This window comes from Eptesicus fuscus, chromosome 20, assembly GCF_027574615.1.
Source record: "Eptesicus fuscus isolate TK198812 chromosome 20, DD_ASM_mEF_20220401, whole genome shotgun sequence".
Classification (NCBI taxonomy): Eukaryota; Metazoa; Chordata; class Mammalia; order Chiroptera; family Vespertilionidae; genus Eptesicus; species Eptesicus fuscus.
In genome coordinates, this window is record NC_072492.1 from 19,133,927 (window position 1) to 19,156,922 (window position 22,996).

The 22,996-nt window shown below is 44.5% G+C and overlaps 1 protein-coding gene across 1 annotated transcript in view; it reads left to right on the forward strand.

Annotated features, from left to right (window-relative positions):
* Positions 1-22,996, forward strand: part of BLTP2 (bridge-like lipid transfer protein family member 2) — a 28,159-nt gene that overhangs the window by 272 nt on the left and 4,891 nt on the right. Inside the window, exons 2-30 of the mRNA XM_008147813.3 lie at positions 656-779; positions 1,273-1,322; positions 1,632-1,779; positions 1,955-2,073; positions 2,307-2,367; positions 2,556-2,745; positions 3,992-4,115; positions 4,261-4,385; positions 4,630-4,697; positions 4,805-4,950; positions 5,619-5,737; positions 5,847-6,010; positions 6,154-6,412; positions 6,919-7,124; positions 8,271-9,366; positions 9,785-9,976; positions 10,113-10,315; positions 10,463-10,581; positions 10,693-10,913; positions 11,431-11,621; positions 11,758-11,857; positions 12,000-12,202; positions 13,100-13,394; positions 16,480-16,637; positions 16,917-17,123; positions 21,054-21,153; positions 21,389-21,571; positions 21,928-22,049; positions 22,769-22,924. Coding sequence (XP_008146035.2) covers positions 656-779; positions 1,273-1,322; positions 1,632-1,779; positions 1,955-2,073; positions 2,307-2,367; positions 2,556-2,745; positions 3,992-4,115; positions 4,261-4,385; positions 4,630-4,697; positions 4,805-4,950; positions 5,619-5,737; positions 5,847-6,010; positions 6,154-6,412; positions 6,919-7,124; positions 8,271-9,366; positions 9,785-9,976; positions 10,113-10,315; positions 10,463-10,581; positions 10,693-10,913; positions 11,431-11,621; positions 11,758-11,857; positions 12,000-12,202; positions 13,100-13,394; positions 16,480-16,637; positions 16,917-17,123; positions 21,054-21,153; positions 21,389-21,571; positions 21,928-22,049; positions 22,769-22,924 — 5,449 coding nt within the window. The remainder of the gene's footprint in view (positions 1-655; positions 780-1,272; positions 1,323-1,631; positions 1,780-1,954; positions 2,074-2,306; positions 2,368-2,555; positions 2,746-3,991; positions 4,116-4,260; positions 4,386-4,629; positions 4,698-4,804; positions 4,951-5,618; positions 5,738-5,846; positions 6,011-6,153; positions 6,413-6,918; positions 7,125-8,270; positions 9,367-9,784; positions 9,977-10,112; positions 10,316-10,462; positions 10,582-10,692; positions 10,914-11,430; positions 11,622-11,757; positions 11,858-11,999; positions 12,203-13,099; positions 13,395-16,479; positions 16,638-16,916; positions 17,124-21,053; positions 21,154-21,388; positions 21,572-21,927; positions 22,050-22,768; positions 22,925-22,996) is intronic.

Below are 22,996 nucleotides of genomic sequence, written 5' to 3' on the forward strand. Positions count from 1 at the left end.
GAAGACTAAGGGAGCGGCGAGGCCTGAGGAGATGCCGAGGCTGGGAGCTGAATCGGGGTGTGTGTGTGAGGAGGGGTGCCGGCTCGTGGTCTCCCTGGACCCCTCTACACGCCCGGAGTGCCCCTTTCTCCGAACGCAAAGGCACCTGCAGCCTCGCCCTGGGAAGCCAGAACAGGTCTGACCGCCCTGGGGAGAGCAGCCTTTGAGCTGGCCGGGAGTGACCCCACTGTGCCTCCTTGCGGACATCTGTCTGCTGGGCGAAGACAGAGACCCTTTGGGGAGTATGTGATGGCACATGTGACAGCGCTGCCGGTACCTCGACTCCTGTTGGGGCCTCTTCTCTCTACCTCTGGGGTTCCTAAAGATTTGAGGGGTTGCTTTCTTAGTCTCCAAACTTAGAAGGTGGAGTTTAATTTGTCTGATTACATCTGGGTGGAGGGGACAGTCTGGGGCTACAGTTCTGATCATTGTGGCTCAATGTATATGGTAGAGCAGTGTTTTAGGAGACTGGAGAGTTGCCTTAGGAGACTGGAGAGTTGCCCAGAAGACTCAGCTTCAGGATTTGACCCTTTGCAAGGGCTTCTAGGATCAGCAAGGGGTAAGGGACGCCATAATTGGGAGAGGGTCCTATGAACTCACAGGGATTTTTCTGCAGGTGGCTTGTAGTCCGGTGGGTCACCAAGTGGTGTCAGCGGAAGCTGCAGGCAGAGCTAAAGATTGGCTCCTTTTTTTGGATCCAGAATGTCAGTCTTAAGTTTCAGCAGCACCAGCAAACAGTGGTGAGTGCTGCGGAATTCCCCGGGTCTGGAGGTGTTGATCCAGCTTAATTTCAACTTGTTTCTTTTTAATAAATTCTGGGTGGCTTCCCTAGTTATCCCAGTCTTGTCACCCCTTTGCCAAGATGATCTTAGTTTGGGAATGCTAGGATTGATGTAAGTTGTTTGGTTAAAAATGCTTCTTAGGCACAGTGTCCAGGGCACATAAGGACGATACAAAGGTAAAGCATAGAGCAAAGATAACAGGAAATAGAAGAGCTTACTGTTCTAATTTAAGAGGGGAAACAGGGCAACCTATCCATACAAGAGAAATACAAACATCCTTGTGAGGAGCAGGATATAGTGTGGCGGAGAGAAGCCAGTAGAAATGGATGGAGAATAATTAGTGGAAGGGCTATAGCACTTCCGCCTCTTCTTAGAACCTTTCCTGACTTGTCAAGCTGCTCAAGTCTTACCTAGCGGCTAATGTACAAAGCTTTCTTCCATGATGTTTTAGGAAATTGATAGCCTGTGGATTTCCAGCAAACTCCTTAGCCATGATCTGCCGTGAGTACCCTATATCCTCACTCTTCCTTTGGGGAGTATTTGTGATTGGGGTTTGTAGAGTGAGATTCTTCTACATAGGCCTCAAAGAAGGGACGTGGGTTCTTGGCCTGATGTCTCCTGGAAGCTATTATCTCTAGTGAGACAGATATTGGTAATTACTATGAGACTATCCTCCAGATTTGAGTTACTTTTTTTTTTTTTCTTTTGAGCTACATTTTTAGGGAGGATGGGTGAGTGAATGTGAGGGAGGGGAAGAGACTGCTATGGAAGGGATGGGCCTGATGGCAGTGAGGTTTCTCTTCTGGGCAGGCGCTATGTGGCATTGTGCTTTGGAGAAGTGCGTATCAGAACTGACCTACAGAAGGTTTCTGGCCTGTTTGCTCCATTCTCCCAGAGCACAGGAGTGCAACAAAAAGAGCTGTCCTTCAGCCCAGCCTTATTGAAGATCATCTGTCAGGTGAGACGACTTCTCCCTTTTTCTTGGACTGTACTGGGAATGACTGGCTTTGGAATCATGGGTGGATTTTTCTACTCTTGGGGGGGCATGATACTAAGAGCTGTCTCTTACTCTCTGTTAGAAAGAAGGGGAAGTGCCTTGACATTAATTACTGTTCTTTGTTTCTTCCTTCCAGCTATTCTCCATTCATGTAGATTCTATAAACATCATGGTTCTCAAGGTAGCTACCTCTGAGTCCTTGTGGCACGTTCAGATCAGAGAAAGCAGCTTTCTTTTGGATAGTGATGGGAAAAGGTAAAGTCTGGGTAGAAAAGGGTCTAGTAGGCCCATTCTTGCCTTACAGTTGTTTCAGGGTGGGTGGATGCCTGGGCCTTCTTATCAAAGTGTCAAGTTCTTATTCTGTGCAATTTGAGGAGAGGCTGAGATTAGGCACTTCTGTTTGCCTTGTCCCTTCCAGCCAACAAAGCTTGATTGAAGGTAAATGGTGAGGAAAGGGGCCAAGTGCTTTTAATTTTTTCCTTTCTCAGGCTAAAATGTGAGGTGAGCCTAAGTCAGATCAACAGCAAAGTTCTAAAGAGTGGCCAGTTGGTGAGTATACCATGGTCCTTCAGATGCCTTGTTTCCTTCTGGTCATAAGGAGGAGCTTAGGGCTTACCCCATAGATTCTGTGTCTTTATGGGCTTATCTCAAGGTAGTATTCCAGACCACTGAATTTTTGACCCCAAACTCCCAGACTCCCTACACATACATACCTTAGCAGCTCATTCTTTCTGCAGGAGGATACCTGCCTAGCAGAGCTCTCACTGGCCCTAAAGCTGTGTCTAGAGGTGGGCATCACGAGTCGGCAACTGAAGGCAATTAATGTGGATGTGTGGACACTCCATGCTGAACTGCACGAGGGCCTCTTCCATAGTCAGCTGCTGCACCAGGGCTCAAGCCTGGCACCTAAGCCTATTCCCGGTTCAGGTAAAGCCCGTCAGTGAGCTTCTTGGCTGCCCTGTTCTCAGGTTATTTTGGAAGTAGAAAAAAATAGTGGTCTCACTACTCATTTAGGTGTGATTTGTTAGTCACCTTGGCCTTGGATCCTGAGGATAGAGGAAATAGGACATTTGCTTGTGGTGGGTAAAAGAGCCAATGTTTAGTGGGTAATCATCATAAACTAGAGGCCCGGTGCACAAAATTTGTGCATGGGGGCGGAGAGGGGGTAGTTCCCTCAGCCCAGCCTGCACCCTCTCCAATCTGGGACCCCTCGAAATCTTGGACCACTGGCTCCTAATCACTCATCTGCCTACCTGCCCAGTCGCCCCTAACTACCCCCCCCCGCCGCCGGCTGGCACCCCTTACTGCCCCCCCTGCTGGCCTGCTCACCCCTCACGGCCCTCCTGCTGGCCTGGTCACCCACGCAGCCTGCTTGTTCAGTTGTTTGGTCATCTGTCACTAACCCCCCTGCCGGCCTGGTCGCCCCACGCACCCTGCTTGTTCAGTCCTTTGGTCATCCCTCACTAACCCCCCTGCCGGCCTGGTTGCCCCATGCAGCCTGCTTGTTCAGTCCTTTGGTTGTCCCTCACCCCCCTGCCAGCCTGGTCATAGGCAGCCATCTTGTGAGGACATGATGGTCAATTTGCATATTACCTCTTTATTATATAGGATTAGACCTGTACTATGTGCTTTATATATGTTCTCTCACTAAATCCTCAGCATTGCACCAATGAGAACACTGAAGCCTAGGAAAATTAGAGATTTTTTTTCTTTCTAAATTATAAGAGAAAGTTTATTTAGAAAGTCACAGAGGTAGAAGTGAGCAGTAGAAGAAATGGGCTCAGGAAACAAATGACAGAGGCAAAATTAGGGGGTCCTTGGAGCTTAGGAGAGAGAAGGGGAAAGACTCGGGCATGCTCCTGGGAGGAAGAGCCAATAGATAGGTATTTTGACACGTCACACAGCTAACTGATATTAAACATGGGTTTAAATTATTTACCCCTAAGTCCATATTCTTTCTATTATACCAATCTGTTCCCCATACTATTTTTTAGACTCTGGGGAACGAATTACAGCACGTTCCTGAATCTCTGGGATATTTGCCTTTTAGCCTAAGATTGGGCATCTGCTTAGTCTATTTTATATAGAAGCTTTTGGTCAAAGAGGACAGGGCATTTTTGGAGACTTGAGGGTGTTAAGGATTGATGGCTTTTGTATTCATTCATGTTTTCAGACGTGACAAAAAATGTGGCTGAGTCAACTCTGCCTGGCCTCTACCTCCTTCAGCAGCTGCCAGACCAGGTGAAGGTGAAAATGGATATCACAAGTGTGGTGCTGTCCATGAATAGTCAAAAGAGGTGAGATCTCTTCTGCCACAGAAGTGTGGAGAGTGATAGTTGGAGCTATATGCAGGGTATATGCAGCAAGTAGCTGCACTGAGCTTGTCTATGCGGATAATGGGAATTCCACATATTTCTGAATTAGAGTCTGTTTCTGGCTCAGGCATCTGAATTGGACGCTGAAGCTGTTGCATTTCCTGTACCACCGTGATGAGGATCAGCTGCCCCTTCGTAGCTTCACAGCAAACTCTGATATGGCACAGATGAGCACTGAACTCCTACTAAAAGGTTTGGGCAGGGATTCCGGAACTGAGAGAGAATGGGAGGACCAGACACTCTTTTCTGCCACTCGCCACATGGTCTTCTTAATTTAAGATCAGTGGGGAGTGGGAGGAGGAAACCATACTGAGAGAAAATAGCCCCAGCTCTTGAGTGTTGGTGACAACCTGTTTAACTCCTTGCCTGTCTCTGACACTCTCCTAGTTTTACCTTTTGCTCCCAGTGCTCTCTGATCTGTCCTCTGCCCTTACAGATGGGTTGTTGCTGTCCCAGAGCCGCCAGCGCATTGTCTGCCTCAACTCCCTCAAGGCTAGTGTGCAGGTATGATGACTGTGGTACCAAGAATTACTCCTTTCTCTGTTCGCTTCCTACATCATTGCCTTTTGAGATAAAACCCAAGTTCATAGTTCTGGTGTTCTCTTTTTTAGGTGACTACCATTGACCTCTCAGCCTCTCTGGTTTTGAACACTTGTATTATTCATTACCGGCACCAAGAATTCTCTCACTGGATGCACATGCTAGCACTTGAGACCCAAGGGTCTAGTTCATCTGTTCTTAAACAAAGGAAAAAAAGGTCAGTGCAATCTTTTCCAATTACCATTTCATCAGATGGATTATTTTGGTTTAAAGTGGTGTCTTATGTGTAATACGTATTTCACTGTTTGATCTTTCTAAATTTCAGTTTCAATGTCCCAGTCTCAATAACAATCCTATTTTACATATCTTCCCCATTAGATTAGGCTCTTTAATGGTAGGATGATGTCCTCTTTTTTTATGTCCTCAGTACCTCCTAGCACAGTACCTTATACAAAATAAATGTTTGCTAAACCGAACTTAAGTGATGAACAGTATCTTGTCTGCCTCAGATGATAAGATGACAGGTCATATTAGCAGTGCCATATCTCTCTTTGTGTAGTGCTTGCATTGTGTTGGATAGAAAACTTTAAGGTTAATAGTTTGGAAGTGATACTCCTTGCTTGTAGAAGTTTGAATTCTGTGATATGCTGATGTTCACCATATATGACCTATGAAATGGCAGTTTCATATGTTTCAACCTAATATCTTTCTGGCATTCCTGCAGATTAACTGTTGGGAGTAACACTGAACTGACTAGCTTGGTTTTTTATTTTCTAGTTGTATCCGTACCTAAAAATCACAACAAAACTCACGCTGATTTTTGAGAGCTTCCATGATAGGAAGCTGCAATTCTTTATCAAACAATGATGTCTTATCCCTATACAGAACTTTCCCCCAAATCCTGGCTCCCATCATCTTTAGCACTTCCATCTCCAATGTCAACATTTCCATTCAGCTTGGAGATACACCGCCCTTTGCCTTGGGATTCAATTCCATCTCTCTGGGTAAGGCTCTGGGATGTAAAAGGAACAAGACCTTCCATTAGTGGAGCTGGACCCAATTGATGGTCACAGTGGCTCCATAGAATGCCTCTCTCCTGCCTTCTTTGTTTAGATTATCAACATCTGCGGCCCCAGAGTATCCATCAACGGGGCATCCTAACTGTGGACCACCTTTGCTGGCGGGTGGGCAGTGACTCTCACATTCAGCGGGCACCCCACCCACCCAATATGCATGTTTGGGGTGAGGCACTTGTCCTGGACTCTTTCACACTACAGGTAGGTGAACAGGGGCCCACGCAGGTTCCTCATCCTGCCCTGCTTTAGAGCATGTAGCACCTTTTTGGCAGCAGGCAATGCATTAGGCCATTACAGAACTGTATCTGCATCCTCCTAATGGAGTCCCTGTGCTTCTTTTCCAGGGTAGCTATAACCAGCCTCTTAGCCTGTCCAGCACCCAGTCGGATACCCTCTTTCTTGATTGTACCATCCGAGGACTGCAGGTAGAAACATCAGACACCTGTGCCCAATGTCTCTCTCGGATCTTATCCTTGATGGGCCCACAATCTGGGAAGTCAGCAGTGTCTAGGGAATCTTCATTCGGGGAGTCTGTGTCATTACTGTGGAAGGTGGACTTGAAGGTGGAGGACATGAACTTGTTCACCCTTTCTGCCCTCGTTGGTAAGTAGGACAGGGAGTTTATACCGAAGTGGGTAGTTTATAACCTAAGCACATTATGCAGATTCAATCTGTTCCTTCTAATTTAATGGAGCTTATTATTTGGAATTTTTATGAATTAGAGGATGAAATGCTGGAATTAGGCTTCTTGGTATTTCTTAAGGGCTTATAAAAGGCAAGTATTAAGCAAGATATGTAAGAAAAAGACAGCCTTGATGTCTGATCAAGAGAATGAGATGCATGTAGTATTTGTTTGTTTTCTTTTTTTCCTTGTGTGATTAGTAACTGTTGTATTTCTGGGCAATTTGTAGGAGTTAGGGAACTTCTTTGGCCTTGCCAGATGTTTAGGTTAAGATGGGAAAGGGAAATTTTCCCTTAAACATGAGAAACGAAGTTAGGGAGGTATGGGGAATAAAGATAACTAGAGTGGAGAGAATAACAAAGGAGAGTGAGGACTGAAGTTGCCATTAGAGCTGAGAATCAAGGCTGGCATGGTTTCTGGATGTTAGGTGCTTCAGAGGTCCGACTAGACACACTGACTGTCCTGGGAAGTGCTGAAACCTCCACTGTGGGTATTCAAGGACTTGTGCTTGCACTGGTGAAGTCAGTTACAGAGAAGATGCAGCCCTGTTGCAAAGCTCCTGACATCCCTGCTCCAGTGCTCAGCCTCTCCATGCTCTCCATCACCTATCACAACAGCATCCGCTCTCTAGAGGTAATGCTTCTGTGGGGAGGTTGAATCACATTGGGTTTTCCTTAGACTTAGAGCATTTCCCAGTCTTTTGAGTCATGTAAAACTCATCTGTGAGAAACACAGCACCTTGTGTTCTTCTTTCCTGGCTTGTTCTAAACATTTTTAACTCTTCCTTATAAAATTTAAAGTATATGTAAAACTAGAGAGACTATGTGGACTTTCGTGTATTCGTTCCCAGCTTCAATAATTAGCAGCTTATGACCAACTTATTTCATCTACACTTCCACCAATTGTTCCTGCCCTCTGGCTCTGGGATTATTTTGAAGCAGATACATAATATCCACTGTAAATATTTTGGTGCATAGCTCTGAAAAATAAGGGGCTTTTTAAAGATCATAATCTTGTGTCATGTTGCTGAAGCTCTCAGCTCATCCAAAGGCTGGAAGATGGAAGTGCTGGTAAGTTTTCAGAGGCTTTTCAATACCTTTCTCTCAGGGTATTAGATGGACGTGGGACCCTCTTAGGAGGAGAGTGGAATAGCTTCCTGTTTGTTAGACTTCAACTTCCTTTGGAAACTGAAGAGTTTCCTTTTCAGAGGCTGGAACTCAAAGGAATTTTTCTGTTCTGGAATTTAAATTTCCTCTGTCCACTTAGATCCTCGGAACCAATTTTATTATTCAAGCTGCTCCCTTCTTTGAGGCATACTTTCACATAAGTTAGTTTGCTGTATTGATTTGTGTGTTCATTACTTTTTATACTAGAATTTAGTAAAAATGTGCATGAAACATTTTCAAATTGGTTGTTGCAGTGATTATGATACAGTGTGGCAGTTATTGAAAGATAACTTATGAGCAGAAACATAAAGTCAAATGGTTTAATGAGTATGTGCTGTATATACTGGATATACCTTGGTAGGTGCCAAATAATTAAAACACATGGCCTCTACTCTCAGACAGCTTAGAATCCATTGAGGAGAACTGTAGTGTGAGTGCTCTTAAGTGCTCTTGGTGCTAAGAACATGGCAGGGGACTAATTAATGTGGTTACTCAGGAAAGACTTCTAGGTGGAGATGGTTCTTGGGTCATATATGCATGTATAATAACCCCTGTCATATCTTCTGTTCTGGGACATGGTAATTGACAGATCCTTTTTTCTTGCTTCCTAAAGGTTCAGTGTGGTGCAGGGCTTACTTTACTCTGGAGCCCCCCAGATCACATGTACCTGTACCAGCATATCCTGGCCACCCTGCAGTGCCGAGACTTATTAAGAGCCACTCTCTTTCCTGAGACTGTTCCACTCCTTGAACTAGAGACTTCAGGGCCCACTTCTGAGCGAGAAGGCCAACCTCCCGAACCATCTCCCTCAAAGCGGCTGCTAAACCTGACACTAGAGGTGAGCACAGCCAAGCTGACTGCTTTTGTAGCCGAGGACAAGTTCATTACACTGGCTGCAGAAAGTGTGTCACTGAGCCGGCATGGAGGTTCATTTCAGGCTTACTGCCCAGAGCTGGCTGCTGGCTTTGATGGCAATAGCATTTTCAACTTCAAGGAGGTGGAGGTGCAGCTGCTACCTGAGCTAGAGGAGATGATCCTCCACCGGAACCCCTTGCCTGTGCTGCAGACCCTCCGGAACCGTGTTTGGCTCCTCTCCCTCGGCTCAGTTTCAGTGGAGTTTCCTTATCAGTATGATTTTTCTCAAACTCTGGATGAGGCTGTGGGAGTTCAGAAATGGCTTAAGGGGCTCCATCGAGGAGGAACTCATGCTCAGGCCTCTCCAAGCCCTGCCCCACTCCCACCTGATCTACTTTTGAAAGTTCAGCACTTCTCATGGGTTTTCCTGGATGACATTTTTGAGGTGAAACTTCGAGATAATTATGAACTGATGAAGGATGAAAGTAAGGAGAGTGCCAAAAGATTGCAGCTGCTGGATGCCAAAGTGGCTGCCCTTCGGAAACAGCATGGGGAGTTGTTGCCAGCCCGCAAAATTGAGGAGCTCTATGCCTCTTTGGAACACAAAAACATTGAAATCTACATCCAGCGCTCCCGTCGACTCTATGGCAACACACCCATGCGCCGGGCATTGCTCACTTGGAGCGTGGTAGGACTAGAGCTGGTGGCTCTGGCAGATGCCTCCTTCCATGGGCCTGAACGTGTGATAGAGCAGGTTCGAGAGCTTGATCCAGGCAGCCCTTTTCCTGCTGAGGGAGTAGATCATGTTATTCAGTGGTGTCGTATGCTCAAGTGCAGTGTCAAGACTTTTCTGGGTAAGTCTTTATTTGCAGAGCCTGGTGTTTGCCCTTGGAGCTCCAAGGAGCTCTTTGATTACAGAGAAGCTTGGTTATATTGGGAACTGTGGCTGTTTTTGGATGGGTGGAGTGGGATGGGTGTGGGCTCTTCATACCTTTCTTTGTTCCTGAATTTCACCCTGAAACTACTAGGCTAACTTAAAGGAACAACTAACTCAGTAATCTTCATTAGTGTGGCTCTTAGATCTGTGTTATTCCTCTCACCATCTGTTCAGGGTCTCAATGCCCTTTTTCAGCTTTTCTGCCATCTACTAGGTTGTTGTTTTTCTCAGTTGAATTTGTAAAATAGGTGGGTAAAAGTAGTGGCAGGGGGGAAAATGCCTGAGTATGCTGACACCGTCCCCTGAAGAGCCAGTGTGTATCTTTCTTATAACAGTTCGGATAAGAGACTACCCCCGGTACCTGTTTGAGATCCGTGACTGGCGGCTGATAGGTCGACTTGTGGGCACAGAACAGAGTGGTCAGCCTTGCTCCCGTCGGCGTCAAATCCTGCACTTGGGGCTACCATGGGGTAATGTGGTAGTAGAGAGGAACATGCCCCCACTCAAGTTCTACCACGACTTCCGCTGTGAGTAGAGGAGGGCAGTTGGTTTGGGATGTTGTGATGGCTGGGGTAGAAGATGCGCTGAGGCCCTTCTGCAGTGAAGGAAGAGGAGAGGGATGAAGTTGTGTAACAACCTGTACCCTTTGCCCCTCTATCCCAGCGGAAATCTTCCAGTACACAGTGGTATGGGGCCCATGCTGGGATCCAGCCTGGACACTGATTGGCCAGTCTGTGGACCTCTTGACAAAGCCCTCAGCGGACCCCAGCCCACCTTTGCCATGGTGGGACAAGAGCCGTCTTCTGTTCCATGGGGACTGGCACATGGATGTTGAACAGGCGAACCTGCACCAGCTGGCTACTGAGGTGAGGGTTCAGATGAGTGGTTTTCTTATTAGGATGGTATGGTTGGGGTTTGTACAGCATTTGGGGGAAGAGAGAAAGGTACTGATTTGGGAGATGAGGGTGATATTCTTATCCATGTCTCACCCAAGTTTTTGGGGGTGGTTATAGGATCCATACAACACAACTGAGAATATGCACTGGGAGTGGAGCCACCTGTCATTTCACTGGAAACCTGGGCAGTTTGTGTTCAAGGGTGACTTGGATGTCAACGTGAGAACAGCCTCTAAGTGAGTGGAGAGATGGTGGGGCTTTAACAGGACTCAGGGTGGAGGGAGTGGGGAAGAGCCAGGAATCTACAAGTGACTGGGGCACTGAAAATTGGGATTGTTGTGAGGCAGGTATGATGACTGCTGCTTTCTGCACCTGCCTGACCTCTGCATGACACTGGACCTTCAGTGGCTATGCCACGGGAACCCCCATGATCACCATGGCGTCACTCTTCGGGCCCCAGAATTTCTGCCTGAGGTGCCCTTGGGACAGCTCCATGACTCCTACCGGGCCTTCCGCTCTGAGAACCTCAATCTCTCCATCAAGATGGATCTGACTCGGCACAGTGGGAGTGAGGCTTGGGTCTGGGACAATGGGGAGGAAGAGCTGGGAAGGTGGGCTTTGACACTGAGGACTTCAGTTCAGTCTTCTGGGAAGGGAATAGGGAAAGGGCAAGGGAGGATTGGGGTTAGCACCTTTTCGAAGAGGGTTGCTGAAAGCAAAGAAGTTGGATCTTTGAAAAGAGAGGGTGTTGCCCCGTCTTGGTTTGGCTCAGAGAATAGAGATCGGCCTGCAGACTAAAGAGTCCCAGGTTCGATTCCAATCAAGGGCACATGCCCGATTGCGGGCTCAATCCCCAGTAGGCACATGGATGTTGAACAGGTGATTATCTCTCATCATTGATGTTTCTCTCTCCCTCTCCCTTGCTCTCTGAAATCAATAAAATTAAAAGAGAGGGTGTTGAGGATATTTAGTGTGAGGCTGAGTGCTGTTTGGGTTTTTAAATCTAGAACTTGAGCTGAGGAAGGATTTCGATTCATCTCTGTGTTTTAACTGTAGCCAGGAAATGTCTATCCTTTCCTTTGCAGCAATATCCCAGCCCCGAATTCTGCTATATAGTAGTACCCTGCGCTGGATGCAAAACTTCTGGGCAACTTGGACTAGTGTCACAAGGCCTATCTGTAGGGGAAAGCTCTTCAATAACCTGAAACCCGGCAAGAAGAAACTTGGCCAGCACTACAAGCAGCTTTCCTTTACTGCACTCTTTCCCCAGCTACAGGTCAGGCTCTGACATCCCTGCTGACATCTTCAGTTCTGTTCCCCTTTCATTGTTTACTTGTTTTTTTTCTTTCCTGGTCTCTTAATCATCTCTCCAGTGCCATTCTTCATTCAGTGTTAAGTTCTCTTGTTATCAGGTGCATTATTGGGCCTCATTTGCTCAGCAGCGGGGTATCCAGATTGAGTGCAGTCAGGGTCATGTCTTCACTCGGGGAACTCAGCGGCTTATACCTCAAGGTAAGGTAAACAAGCCCTTTATTTCTCCTAACCTATTCCTTGTCCTTTTTTGCTTTCTCAATTCCCTTCCTTTTCTCTCTTTCTGTCCCACACTATTCTTCTGTGCTGGTCTGCATGGACTCTGTATGCCTCCTTTCCTCAGCGGGCACAGTGATGCGGCGCCTCATCTCTGACTGGAGTGTGACCCAGATGGTTAGTGACTTAAGTCAGGTGACTGTTCATCTGATGGCCTCACCCACTGAAGAGAGTGCTGATCACTGCCTTGATCCCTTGGTAACAAAGACCCACCTACTGAGCCTGTCCTCCCTCACCTACCAACGGCATAGCAATCGCACAGCAGAGGAGGTACCGTCTGAAACAGTCTCTTTACTACCTTATTTGTATCAGTACCTGTCTTAGTCTGCTCAGGCTACCATAACAAAATACCATAGACTGAGTGGCTTAAACAGTACTAATTTATTTCCCACAATTCTGGGAGCTGAGAAGTCTAAGATCACGGTGCTAGCATGGTCAGGTTCTGGTGAGGGCTCTCCTCCTGGCTTGTAGATGGCTGCCTTCTCTCTGTGTCTTCACATGGCACAAAAAAGAGTACAAGCTCTCTGATATTTCAAGCTCTCTGGGCACAAATCCCATCATGAGGGCCTCACTTTCATGACCTAATCTAAACCTAATTACCTCCTATAGGCCCCATCTCCAAATATCATCACATTGGGGATTATGGTCTCAAAATATAAATTTGGGGGTGGGGGTGCAATTCAGTCTATAGCAATACATTTTAGACTAAGTCCCTGGTAATGTTCCTAACTATATTCCAAGCATGTATGTCATTACTCTATATCATACACTCACTTGAATCAGCTGTATCAGCATCACTCTTTTTGAAGATTACTTTTCTCTCTCTTCTAAGAATAGTCTCTTGCCCTTCAGGAAATAGAGTACAACATTCCCTAGCACTTATTTGTTCCCCCAACCCCGAATTAAGAAAGAATTTTAAGTTGAAATTCTCTGAGTCATTTAAAATACAGTGGATATATCTAATGTACATGCTAAAACCACTTAGTTTTTCTTCCTCCGGGCCTTCCCCCCCCCCCCCCCATCCCCTTATCTTTCTCCAGGGCCTTCTTATCTCCCCCAGAACAGGTTTTTTATTCAACGGGATTGTTTTCTTATTTTTGCATTTGTGGTCCAGGAGAAATGGTGGGGATTTCCATGCTACCCAGAGGTTCTCTTCCTGTTTCTTAGGAGCTCTCTACTCGAGTTGGGGACCCTGCCTTTCATACACACCAGCTGCACTTGGTAGATTTACGGGCTTCCTGGACAACCACTAATCGGGACATTGCCTTTGGTTTATATGATGGCTACAAAAAGGCAGCTGTACTCAAACGAAATCTCTCTACTGAAGCCCTGAAGGGGTTAAAGATTGATCCTCACATGCCAGCCAAAAAGCCAAAGCAGAGTGTCCCAACCAGTGCTCCAGCTCCACCCCCTGTCAGCAGTCCAAGCTTTAGCGGACAGCCTGATAAGGGGTCATCAGGAGGTAAGATAGGACTCCATTGGGTTAGGTTTAGAACAAGCATGTCAGACTCACGGCCCATGGGGCGGGCTGCATGCCTCATTTTGGCTTGGACAGGAGTTTGAAAAGCGCTAAATCATGGCTGGTTCTATCTAGGTGTAGCGATGAAACCATTATTTTTCCATATCAGGCCACCCAAGTCTTAACATAGCATTGATACAGGGCATAAAAGGGTCTGGTCCTATGGCAAGCAGGAGGATCAGGAAGAAATGGTGGGGCCAATACAGGATGAATAAGGGAAAGAAGCAAAGAATTAGAGAATTATTTTGTTCAGTCAACAAATACTTACTGAGTACTTAACAGGCACAGAGCACTGTGCTGGGTTCAGTGATAGATATAGAATGAATAAGAGTCTATGTTCCTTAACAAGTTGTCATATCTGGATGAGTTAAGATTAGTTTATTCATTCACTCAATCACTCATTTATTCATAGATTCATTTTAGTTTTATTGAAGGTTTATAATATACCAGACATGACCCTAAACCTTAGGGATACAAAGATGGGAGGAATCTTAGAAACTAGTAGATATAAAGATATGCAAATTATCATTTCATTATGAAAATGCTTTGTAAGAATGTTCAAGAAGAAAGTATTTAAATCAGCATAAGGAAATCAAGAAAGCCTTCATGGTGAAGATGATAATGAAGATGGGTCCTTTTAAAATATATATTTATATATTTTTATTGATTTCAGAAAGGAAGGGAGAAGGAGAGATAGAAACATCAATGATGAGAGAGAATCTTTGATCGGCTGCCTCCTGCATGCCCCCCCACTGGGGGTTAAGCCAGCAACCCTGGCATGTGCCCTGACCAGGAATTAAACCGTTACCTCTTGGTTCATAGGTCGACACTCAACCCTTGAGCCACGCTGGGTGGGCTTACTCATCTTTTAATATCCATCTCAGGGGTTGAGCGTTGACCTATGACCTATGCAGGAGATAGCCGATCAAAGATTCTCTCTCATCATTGATATTTCTATCTCTCCCTCTCCCTTCCTCTCTGAAATCAATAAAAATATATTAAAAAAAAAAGATTAGTAAGAGTTTTGACAGGTGAAGAAAGAGGAGAGAAGGGCATTTTTAGGGAGAGGGAATAACAAGTACAGACAGATGCAAGTTCATGGTGTGTTTAAGAACAAGATGAAATGCCACAAGAAAGAAATTAAAGAATATGGAAGTTGTTCTTGACTGGAGTGAAGGAAGGAATGCACTCAGGGAAGGTTTTATTGAGAAAATAACATTTGAGCTGGACCTTGAAGGCTTAGTATGGTTTGAACATGTGGAATTGGGGAGGAGATGGGCATTCAAGACAGAGGGAATATACTGAATAGGAGTGGGGTTGGTAAAGCTTAGTGTGTTCAAAGGAGAGTGAACAGTCTATTTGGTTGGCATAGAGAGTAGCTAAAAGAGAGGAGTGAGAAGATGCTGTTAAGGAAAGCTGGAGGTAGATTATCAAAGCCATTTCATGCAAGGCTAAGGAGTTTTTGGTCCTTATTTAGTAGACAATGGTGAACTACTGACGGTTTTTTAATAAAGATGGGTCATCATTAGAGTTTTACTTTTAGGAAGATAAATCTGGCAATGGTGCAGAGGAGGACTGGAGAGGAAGGAACTGGAGGTGGGGAGAAAAATTAGGAAATTATTGTGGTGTCTCAACAAAAGGCAACAAGGGCCTGAACTAAGTAGAGGCCATGGGAATGAAGATGGGATGGATATATAAGAGATTTGGAAACTGTTTGGAAAAAGGAGTTAAAACAGGAGGAAAGCGAAAATGAGGCTAAACAGGTTTGGAAAGGTATACAGTTGTTGATTTAGACATTGAGATTTTGGTGCAAGTAGTACATCAAAGTAATGTTTAGCAAACAGCTGGAAATGAGGGTTTAAAAGCTTAGGGCTAGAGATAGAGACTTGGGAATTATAGGATAGAGCTAAGAGTTCATGCAAAGGAGATGATAATAGTTTCTTACTGTGTGGCAGGTACTCTGCAAGATACATTTCTATATTCTATTAAATTCTCTCAACAACCTTATGAGATAGTTTCTGTTATTTTACAGTCAAGGAAACTGAGAACACAGGTTAAAGCAAGCTGCTGAGGGTCGCCATCAAGTAACTGGCAGAGATGGGATCTTGAACAGAGGCAGACTAGTCTAATTCTGGAGACTGTGCTTTTAACCATAACACTGTCAGACAAACTCATTAGAAGAAAGAGTAAGAAAGGGATGGGAACATGCCAAGGATAGACCTTAGGACAGTGGTTCTCAACCTTTCTAATGCCGCGGCCCTTTAATACAGTTCCTCATGTTGGGGTGACCCCCAACCATAAAATTATTTTCGTTGCTACTTCATAACTGTAATTTTGCTACTGTTATGAATCGTAATGTAAATATCTGTGTTTTCCGATGGTCTTAGGCTCTATAGCAGTGGTTCTCGACCCACAGGTTGAGAACCACTAGCAGGGTTGCCGGAAAACACAGATATTTACATTATGATTCATAACAGTAGCAAAATTACAGTTATGAAGTAGCAACGAAAATAATTTCATGGTTGGGGGTAACCACAACATGAGGAACTGTATTAAAAGGTCGCGGCATTAGAAAGGTTGAGAACCACTGCCTTAGGAGATACTTATTTCTAAGACCTGGGGAAGGAGAGGCTAGAACACAATAGCACTGATGGCAAGAGAGGGGTTTCACGTGGAAAGGAGTGGTTGACAAACAGCATTTCAAATAATTTGAAATTAAAAATAAAGGAGCAAAAGGGGGGGCAGTGGAGATCCTAATCTAGAGGTGGATATGCCTAAGAGAAAAAAATGCTGCCACTTTACATAGTTTCTCTTGGGAATCTGTTATTTTTATTAAAAGTTAGGGGGAAATGAAATGACCACCCTTATTTTACCCTCAGGGGCCAGTGGGTGGAGTGGGGTGGGCTGGAGTTGCAGATTAGGGAGAATACGTCCTAGCCCTTGCCTAGCTAGAGAAATCGAAGGAAGATCAGTTTGGATGTTATCCCTTTGAAACTGTGATTTTTCCCGCTTCCTATTTCTCTGCCAGGTGCCTACATGTTGCAGAAGCTGATTGAAGAGACAGATAGGTTTGTAGTGTTCACAGAAGATGAGTCAGGTGTGAGTGACCAGTTGTGTGGCATTGCTGCCTGCCAGACGGATGATATATATAACCGAAACTGCCTAATTGAGCTGGTCAACTGCCAGGTATCATCTCTTTACCAGAGCACTTGGACACTGGGTTAGGTCATAATCATGTGTTTACCTTCCCCTACCTCTAAATAAGAATGGGTGAATAGAACTCCAAAAAATTATTCCTTCCAGCAGGTATCAGGGATAACCACTTACTACGATATCTAAAAGCCAGTAGAGTTCACTCAGTAGGCCAGAATTAGACCCGGCAGCAGTTATTGGTACAATTCTCTAACTAATCTCATCTTTCTTGGTGGCTCTGGTGCTATGACTCTGCTTCTGTCTCTGATATAGATGGTTCTTCGTGGAGCAGAGACAGAAGGTTGTGTCATCGTGTCTGCTGCTAAAGCCCAGCTGCTGCAGTGTCAACATCATCCAGCTTGGTATGGTGATACATTGAAGCAAAAGACATCCTGGACTTGCCTGCTGGATGGCATGCAGTACTTTGCCACCACGGAAAGCAGCCCCACTGAGCAGGATGGCCGACAGCTCTGGTTAGAGGTTAGTCAGCAGGGCTGGGAAGGCCCATTACATCCCTTTTTCCATAATTGGTCCCTTCCAGCAGAATAATTCCAGAAGAATCTTGACAGTACATATTGCTACCAGCTTAGCAGAAGAATGATAACACCTTAATGTAGGAACTGTAGCTCTGGTCTGTGTCCGTGAATACACAGATTTTTATTTTATTTTATTTATTTATTTTTATTTATTTTTATTTATTATTTTTTTAATCTCATGCTGTTCTTTTCATTGCAAGAGAAATTCTCATTGCCCAACACTAGAATAAAATGGGTTGGAACTTCTTTTACTTTTGAAAAGTTTATTGACCCCATTAATAATATCACACTAATCAGCAAGCAGCTTGAAAACAGGCAGTAAGTCAGAATTTTATTTTTTTTAGAAGTAGGATTTTTTTTAATTTATTTTTTTAGAGAGGAAGAGGGAGAGAGAGATAGAAATATCAATGATGAGAGAGAATCACCAATAGGCTGCCTCCTGCACGCCCCCTACTCGGGACTGAGCCCGCAACCCAGGCATGTGCCCTTCACTGGATTCAAACCCAAGACCCTTCACTCTGCAGGTCGATGCTCTTTCACCAAGCTGGCTCGGGTGTAAGTCAGAATTTTAGATAAGCTCTGTCTTTTCTCTGATCACTCTATTTAAAAAAATAAATAAATAAAAAGACACACACACACACACACACACACACACACACACACACACACGAGGCCCGGTGCATGGATTTGTGCACTGGTGGGGTCCCTTGGCCTGGCCTGCAGCTCTCTGAAATCCCCCGAGGCGTCCCGGATTGCAAGAGGGTGCAGGCCAGGCCGAGGAACCCCACCAGTGCACAATTGGGCCAGGGAGGGACCATGGGCCGACGCTCTATCCACTGAGCCAGACTGATTAGGGCTCTGATCACTCTTAATGAAGACGACTGAGTGGTTCTTTAAGCAAGGCAATAAGTTTGATTAGAAAGGCTGCTTGTCTGGGAGTCAGATTATGAGAGTTCTAATGCCAGCTTTGCCATGATAGTAGCCTTAAGCAAGTCACCTTTATTTGTAAAATGGAATTCTAATACTTCATCTTAACAAGATTGTTGAAAGGATTAAATGAGAAAGTATTTTGAAAAATATAAAGCTTCATTCAGATGGAAAAGTCTTTTTTTGGTCAGTATGTCTGGGGAGGTATGTGTAAGATAATCTTTTTGTTAGATGGTAAGATTGTGAGCAGTGGCTGTAAATTTCCTTTTCAGCTTCTTGGTAAAATTTGTGCTATAATTTCTAGGATATAATATTATTATTGGGAAATCTAATGGTTATGAGATGTACCTAGTCAATATCCTGCATTGTCATTACTTATTTAACGGGAGTTAAGTGTTCACGTTGTGCTGGGCGTGGTACACCCAGTGAGTTACTAGATCTAGCCATGTCTGATAAGGACCAATGTGATAACATCTTTTGCTCTTCTATTCATTGGGGTTAAAGCTTATCCCTTCTTTCTCCTTGGCTACTGCTTCTTCCTCTAGTGACCTTAGGGCTCAATCCAGGAAACCTCTAGTATAATTATTATAAGAAGTAGTAAGCATTTCATCAGATGTCAAGCCAAGTAAGGGTCAGGTTATTGATAATATGAGAGGACATGCCAATATATTACAGCTGTAGTTCAGGCAAGCAGTGCTCTTTACCAGTAGTCTCAGAAGGTAGGCACAGAAGGTGTTAACTATTCACACAGCATGAGCTATGCAAGCTCTACCAACCTGGCATTTTCTGAGCCTCTGCTGCTTTTAGGTATGCCTTCTTTTGCAAGTGAACCCTTCTTTTCCCCCTCAGGATGTGATGTTAATATTAGATCAGAATGTCCTTGGTTTAGATGAGAGAGGGCCTTTGATCTTGCTTTTACTATATAAATTTTTGTGTGACTTGACAGATCTGCTTATGGTTTATATCACTCATTCTATTATTCAGTTTGACTTCAGCTAGGCAGAGTGTCAAAATAATTCAGTCCCTTTCCCCGATGGCAATAGTGTCAGCGTGATTTGTTTGAAGACAGAAAACAGCAAGAACACAAAAACATGAATACCAAAGTGGGTGGGAAATTTAGTCTTTGATGAGAATTTTACTCATGACATGATTTGATTTTCCCCCCAACTTTTTAAGTTGTGATAAAACACACATTAACATAAAATTTACCATTTTTAAGTATACAGTTCAGTGGTATTAAATACATTTACAATGTTATACAACCATTACCACAATCCATCTTTTTCTCTTTTAATATATTTTATTGATTTTTTATACAAAGAGGAAAGGAGAGGGACAGAGAGCTAGAAACATCAATGAGAGAGAAACATAAATCAGCTGCCTCCTGCACACTCCCCACTGGGCATGTGCCCGCAACCAAGACACATGCCCTTGACCGGAATCGAACCTGGGACCCCTGAGTCCGCAGGCCGACCCTCTATCCACTGAGCCAAACCGGTTAGGGCCACAATCTATCTTTATAACTCTGTTTGTCTTATAAAACTGAAACTCTGTACCTATTGCCTGGCTGGAGTGGCTCGGTTGGTTGAGCGTTGTCCTGTGCACCAAAAGGTTGCCATTTGATTCCCTATCGGGACACATACCTGGGTTTCGGGTTTGATCCCTGATTAGGGCCCATATGGAAGGCAGTCAATCAGTGTTTCTCTCTTACATCGATGTTTCTCCCCACCCCCCTTCCTCTCTCTAAGCATGTCCTCAGGTCAGGATTAAAAACAACAAAACAAAAAACTATATCTGTTAATAACTCCTCACCTTCCCTTTTCCCCAGACCTTGGCAACCACCGTTCTACTTTCTGTCTCTGATTTTAACTACTCTTTCCGCCCCCCCCCGCCCTTATTTTTGAAAGTATTGCATATGTCCATCCGTCTCCCGCTCCCCCCCGCACCCCCGTCCATTGACCTCTTTGATTTTAACTGCTCTTAAGTGTCTCATGTAAGTGGAGTCATACAGTATTTTGTTGTGTGTGACTGGTTTATTTCACTTAAGTATATTGTTCTCAAGGTTCACCCATGTTATAGCATGTGTCAGAATTTCCTTTTTAAGGATGAATATTGTTCCATTGTATGTAAATACAATATATTGCTTATTCATCCACTGATAGACACTTGGGTTGCTTCCATCTTTTAGCTATTGTGAATAATGCTGCTATGGACATGGGTGTACAAATATACCTTTGAGCCGAGCATCAGCCTGAACACCGAAGGGTTTTGGGTTTGATTCCTAGTCAAGCAAGGGCATGTACCTGGCATGCAGGTTCAATCCCTGGCCCTAGTTGGGTGCATACGGGAGGCAGCCAATCAATGTTTCTCTCCCCCCGCCCCCTTCCACTCTCCTGAAAATCAATGGAAAAAGTATCTTTGGGTGAGGATTAACAACAACAATGTATACAGTATATCTTCAAGATCCTGCTTTTAGTTCTTTTGGGTATATTACTGGATCGTATTGGAATTCTATTTTTAATTTTTTGAGGAACTACCATACTGTTTTCCACAGTGGTTATACCATTACATTCCCACCAATGGTGCATAAGTGTTCTAATTTCTGGACAATCTTGCCAACACTTGTTATTTTTCTTTTCTGTTTTTTTTTATAATTAGCGATCCTAATGGGTGTGAGGTAGGACATAATTTTATTTTAACCTAGCTTGTTTTTCTGGCCTGAGGCCTGTGGGCCTTGCAAAATGTGCATGTAACTCAGAATTTGGATGGTTTGGGTCAAGAGAGAGACATACATGTCTTCTACACTGGGAGATCTTTCAAGTTATTCCAGGAAGTGGAAATCTAGATAGATAGTGTAAATACTTGTATCATGGAGATCTCTGACCTAGTTGGCCCGAATAAGGTACTGATTCCCAGGAGTTAAAGGTGCATGTATCTCTGTCTTCAGGTGAAGAATATCGAGGAGCACCGGCAACGCAGTCTGGACTCTGTGCAAGAGCTGATGGAGAGTGGGCAGGCAGTGGGAGGCATGGTTACCACCACCACAGGTCAGCTCTCCTGTCTTCCCCATCATATGGTTATATGGTTAGGAGTAGATATGCATCCCAAAGGATCCTGATTTCCTTACATACTCTCATTGCTGTAGTAGGACCATTTTGTGTTAGGCTAGGTTGAAAGCAAGTGTCTGGAGTTCCCTAGGCATCACACATAGCTAGCTGGGGGGCTCTTATAATACCTCTATTGAGAATGTCTTTCTCTTTTCTCTTTCCCACCTCTTCCCAGATTGGAACCAACCAGCTGAGGCACAACAAGCCCAGCAAGTCCAACGGATCATTTCACGCTGCAACTGTCGAATGTACTATATTAGTTACAGCCATGATATTGATCCTGAACTGGCAACTCAGATTAAGCCACCCGAGGTTCATGAGAAACAGGAAAAGGAAGATCTCCTAAAGAAGCATGAAGGTATTCAGGGCTTGAAATGTTTTTAGGAGGGTACTAAGGAACTTATGAAAGCAGTTATTTGAGGTTTTGAGGCAGTGTGTTATTAAAAGTCTAACTCTGCACTGGACATTAACATTTCACTTTGCTCTACATTTTGTAAATTCTTCTATGAGAGAATAACCTGTATTCTTGGAGGGAACTGGGAAGAATGGGTATTTTTTTATTTTGAAATAAGCAAACATGTTTCTACCCATGAGCATTTCTCACCAAGCCCTTTCTATGGGGTTAATAGGAGTGGTTCCAAATATGGTTTAGGACATGGGTAGATATTTAAGGAGAAACTTGAGCCTCTTATTTAGCTGCTAACAATTACTTAGGGGCTGTGGATACCTTCACCCTCATCCATCATGAGCTGGAAATCTCCACCAATCCAGCTCAGTATGCCATGATCCTGGACATTGTCAACAACCTGCTGCTCCATGTAGAACCCAAACGGAAGGTAAGCATGGGCCCTTGTAGAATGCCAGTTATCTTCACAGGAACACTCGACCTTGTGCTTTATTTAAAGTCCATTAAGAAAAGCCATGAACACCCTAGCCGGTTTGGCTCAGTGGATTGAGCGTCGGCCTGTGGACTGAAGGGTCCCAGTTTCGATTCTGGTCAAGGGCACATGCCCGGGTTGCAGGCCTGATCCCCAGTAGGGGGCGTGCAGGAGGCAGCCAATCAATGATTCTATCATTGATGTTTCTCTCTCTCTCCCTCTCCCAAATCAATAAAAACAGTTAAAAATTAAAAAAAGAACAGAAAAGCCATGTTTCAGACTGAAAAAGGGCCTTGTGTTTGGTACGTCATCTCTTAGTCAATAGCAGCAGTTGAAGTTTCACTTATCTAGGAAAGGTCTGAGTGTCCCTGAGACTCATGTGGAGCTTGTCTACTTGTTTTTCTTGGTCAGTTCTCTATTCAGTCATTTAAATACCTCTAAGAACTGTAATTGCTCCCCACTTCCACCATACCTACCCTGTGGGATTGGCTTATTGTGAAATATACAATACCAAATCTTCTGCATTGGCCTACCCCTTACTCTTGCTACTAATAATGGTAATAGGTAAAGGGGAGCTTTCCAGAGGAGATCCTCATTTATTTTCATTTCTCTATTTCAATTTACTTCAAGACTTGTCTATTAGAAAATCTTATTCATTTCCCTTTCTATTCCTTTAGGAGCATAGTGAGAAGAAACAGCGGGTCAGGTTCCAGCTCGAGATTTCTAGCAATCCTGAGGAGCAGCGCAGCAGCATATTACATTTGCAGGAGGCCGTGCGGCAGCATGTGGCCCAGATACGGCAGTTGGAAAAGCAGATGTATTCTATCATGAAGGTAATCATCTGGGCAGTCTGAGGACAGGGAGGCCTCCTAAGATGAGGGAGATCTCCTCTCAGTTTCTCCTTT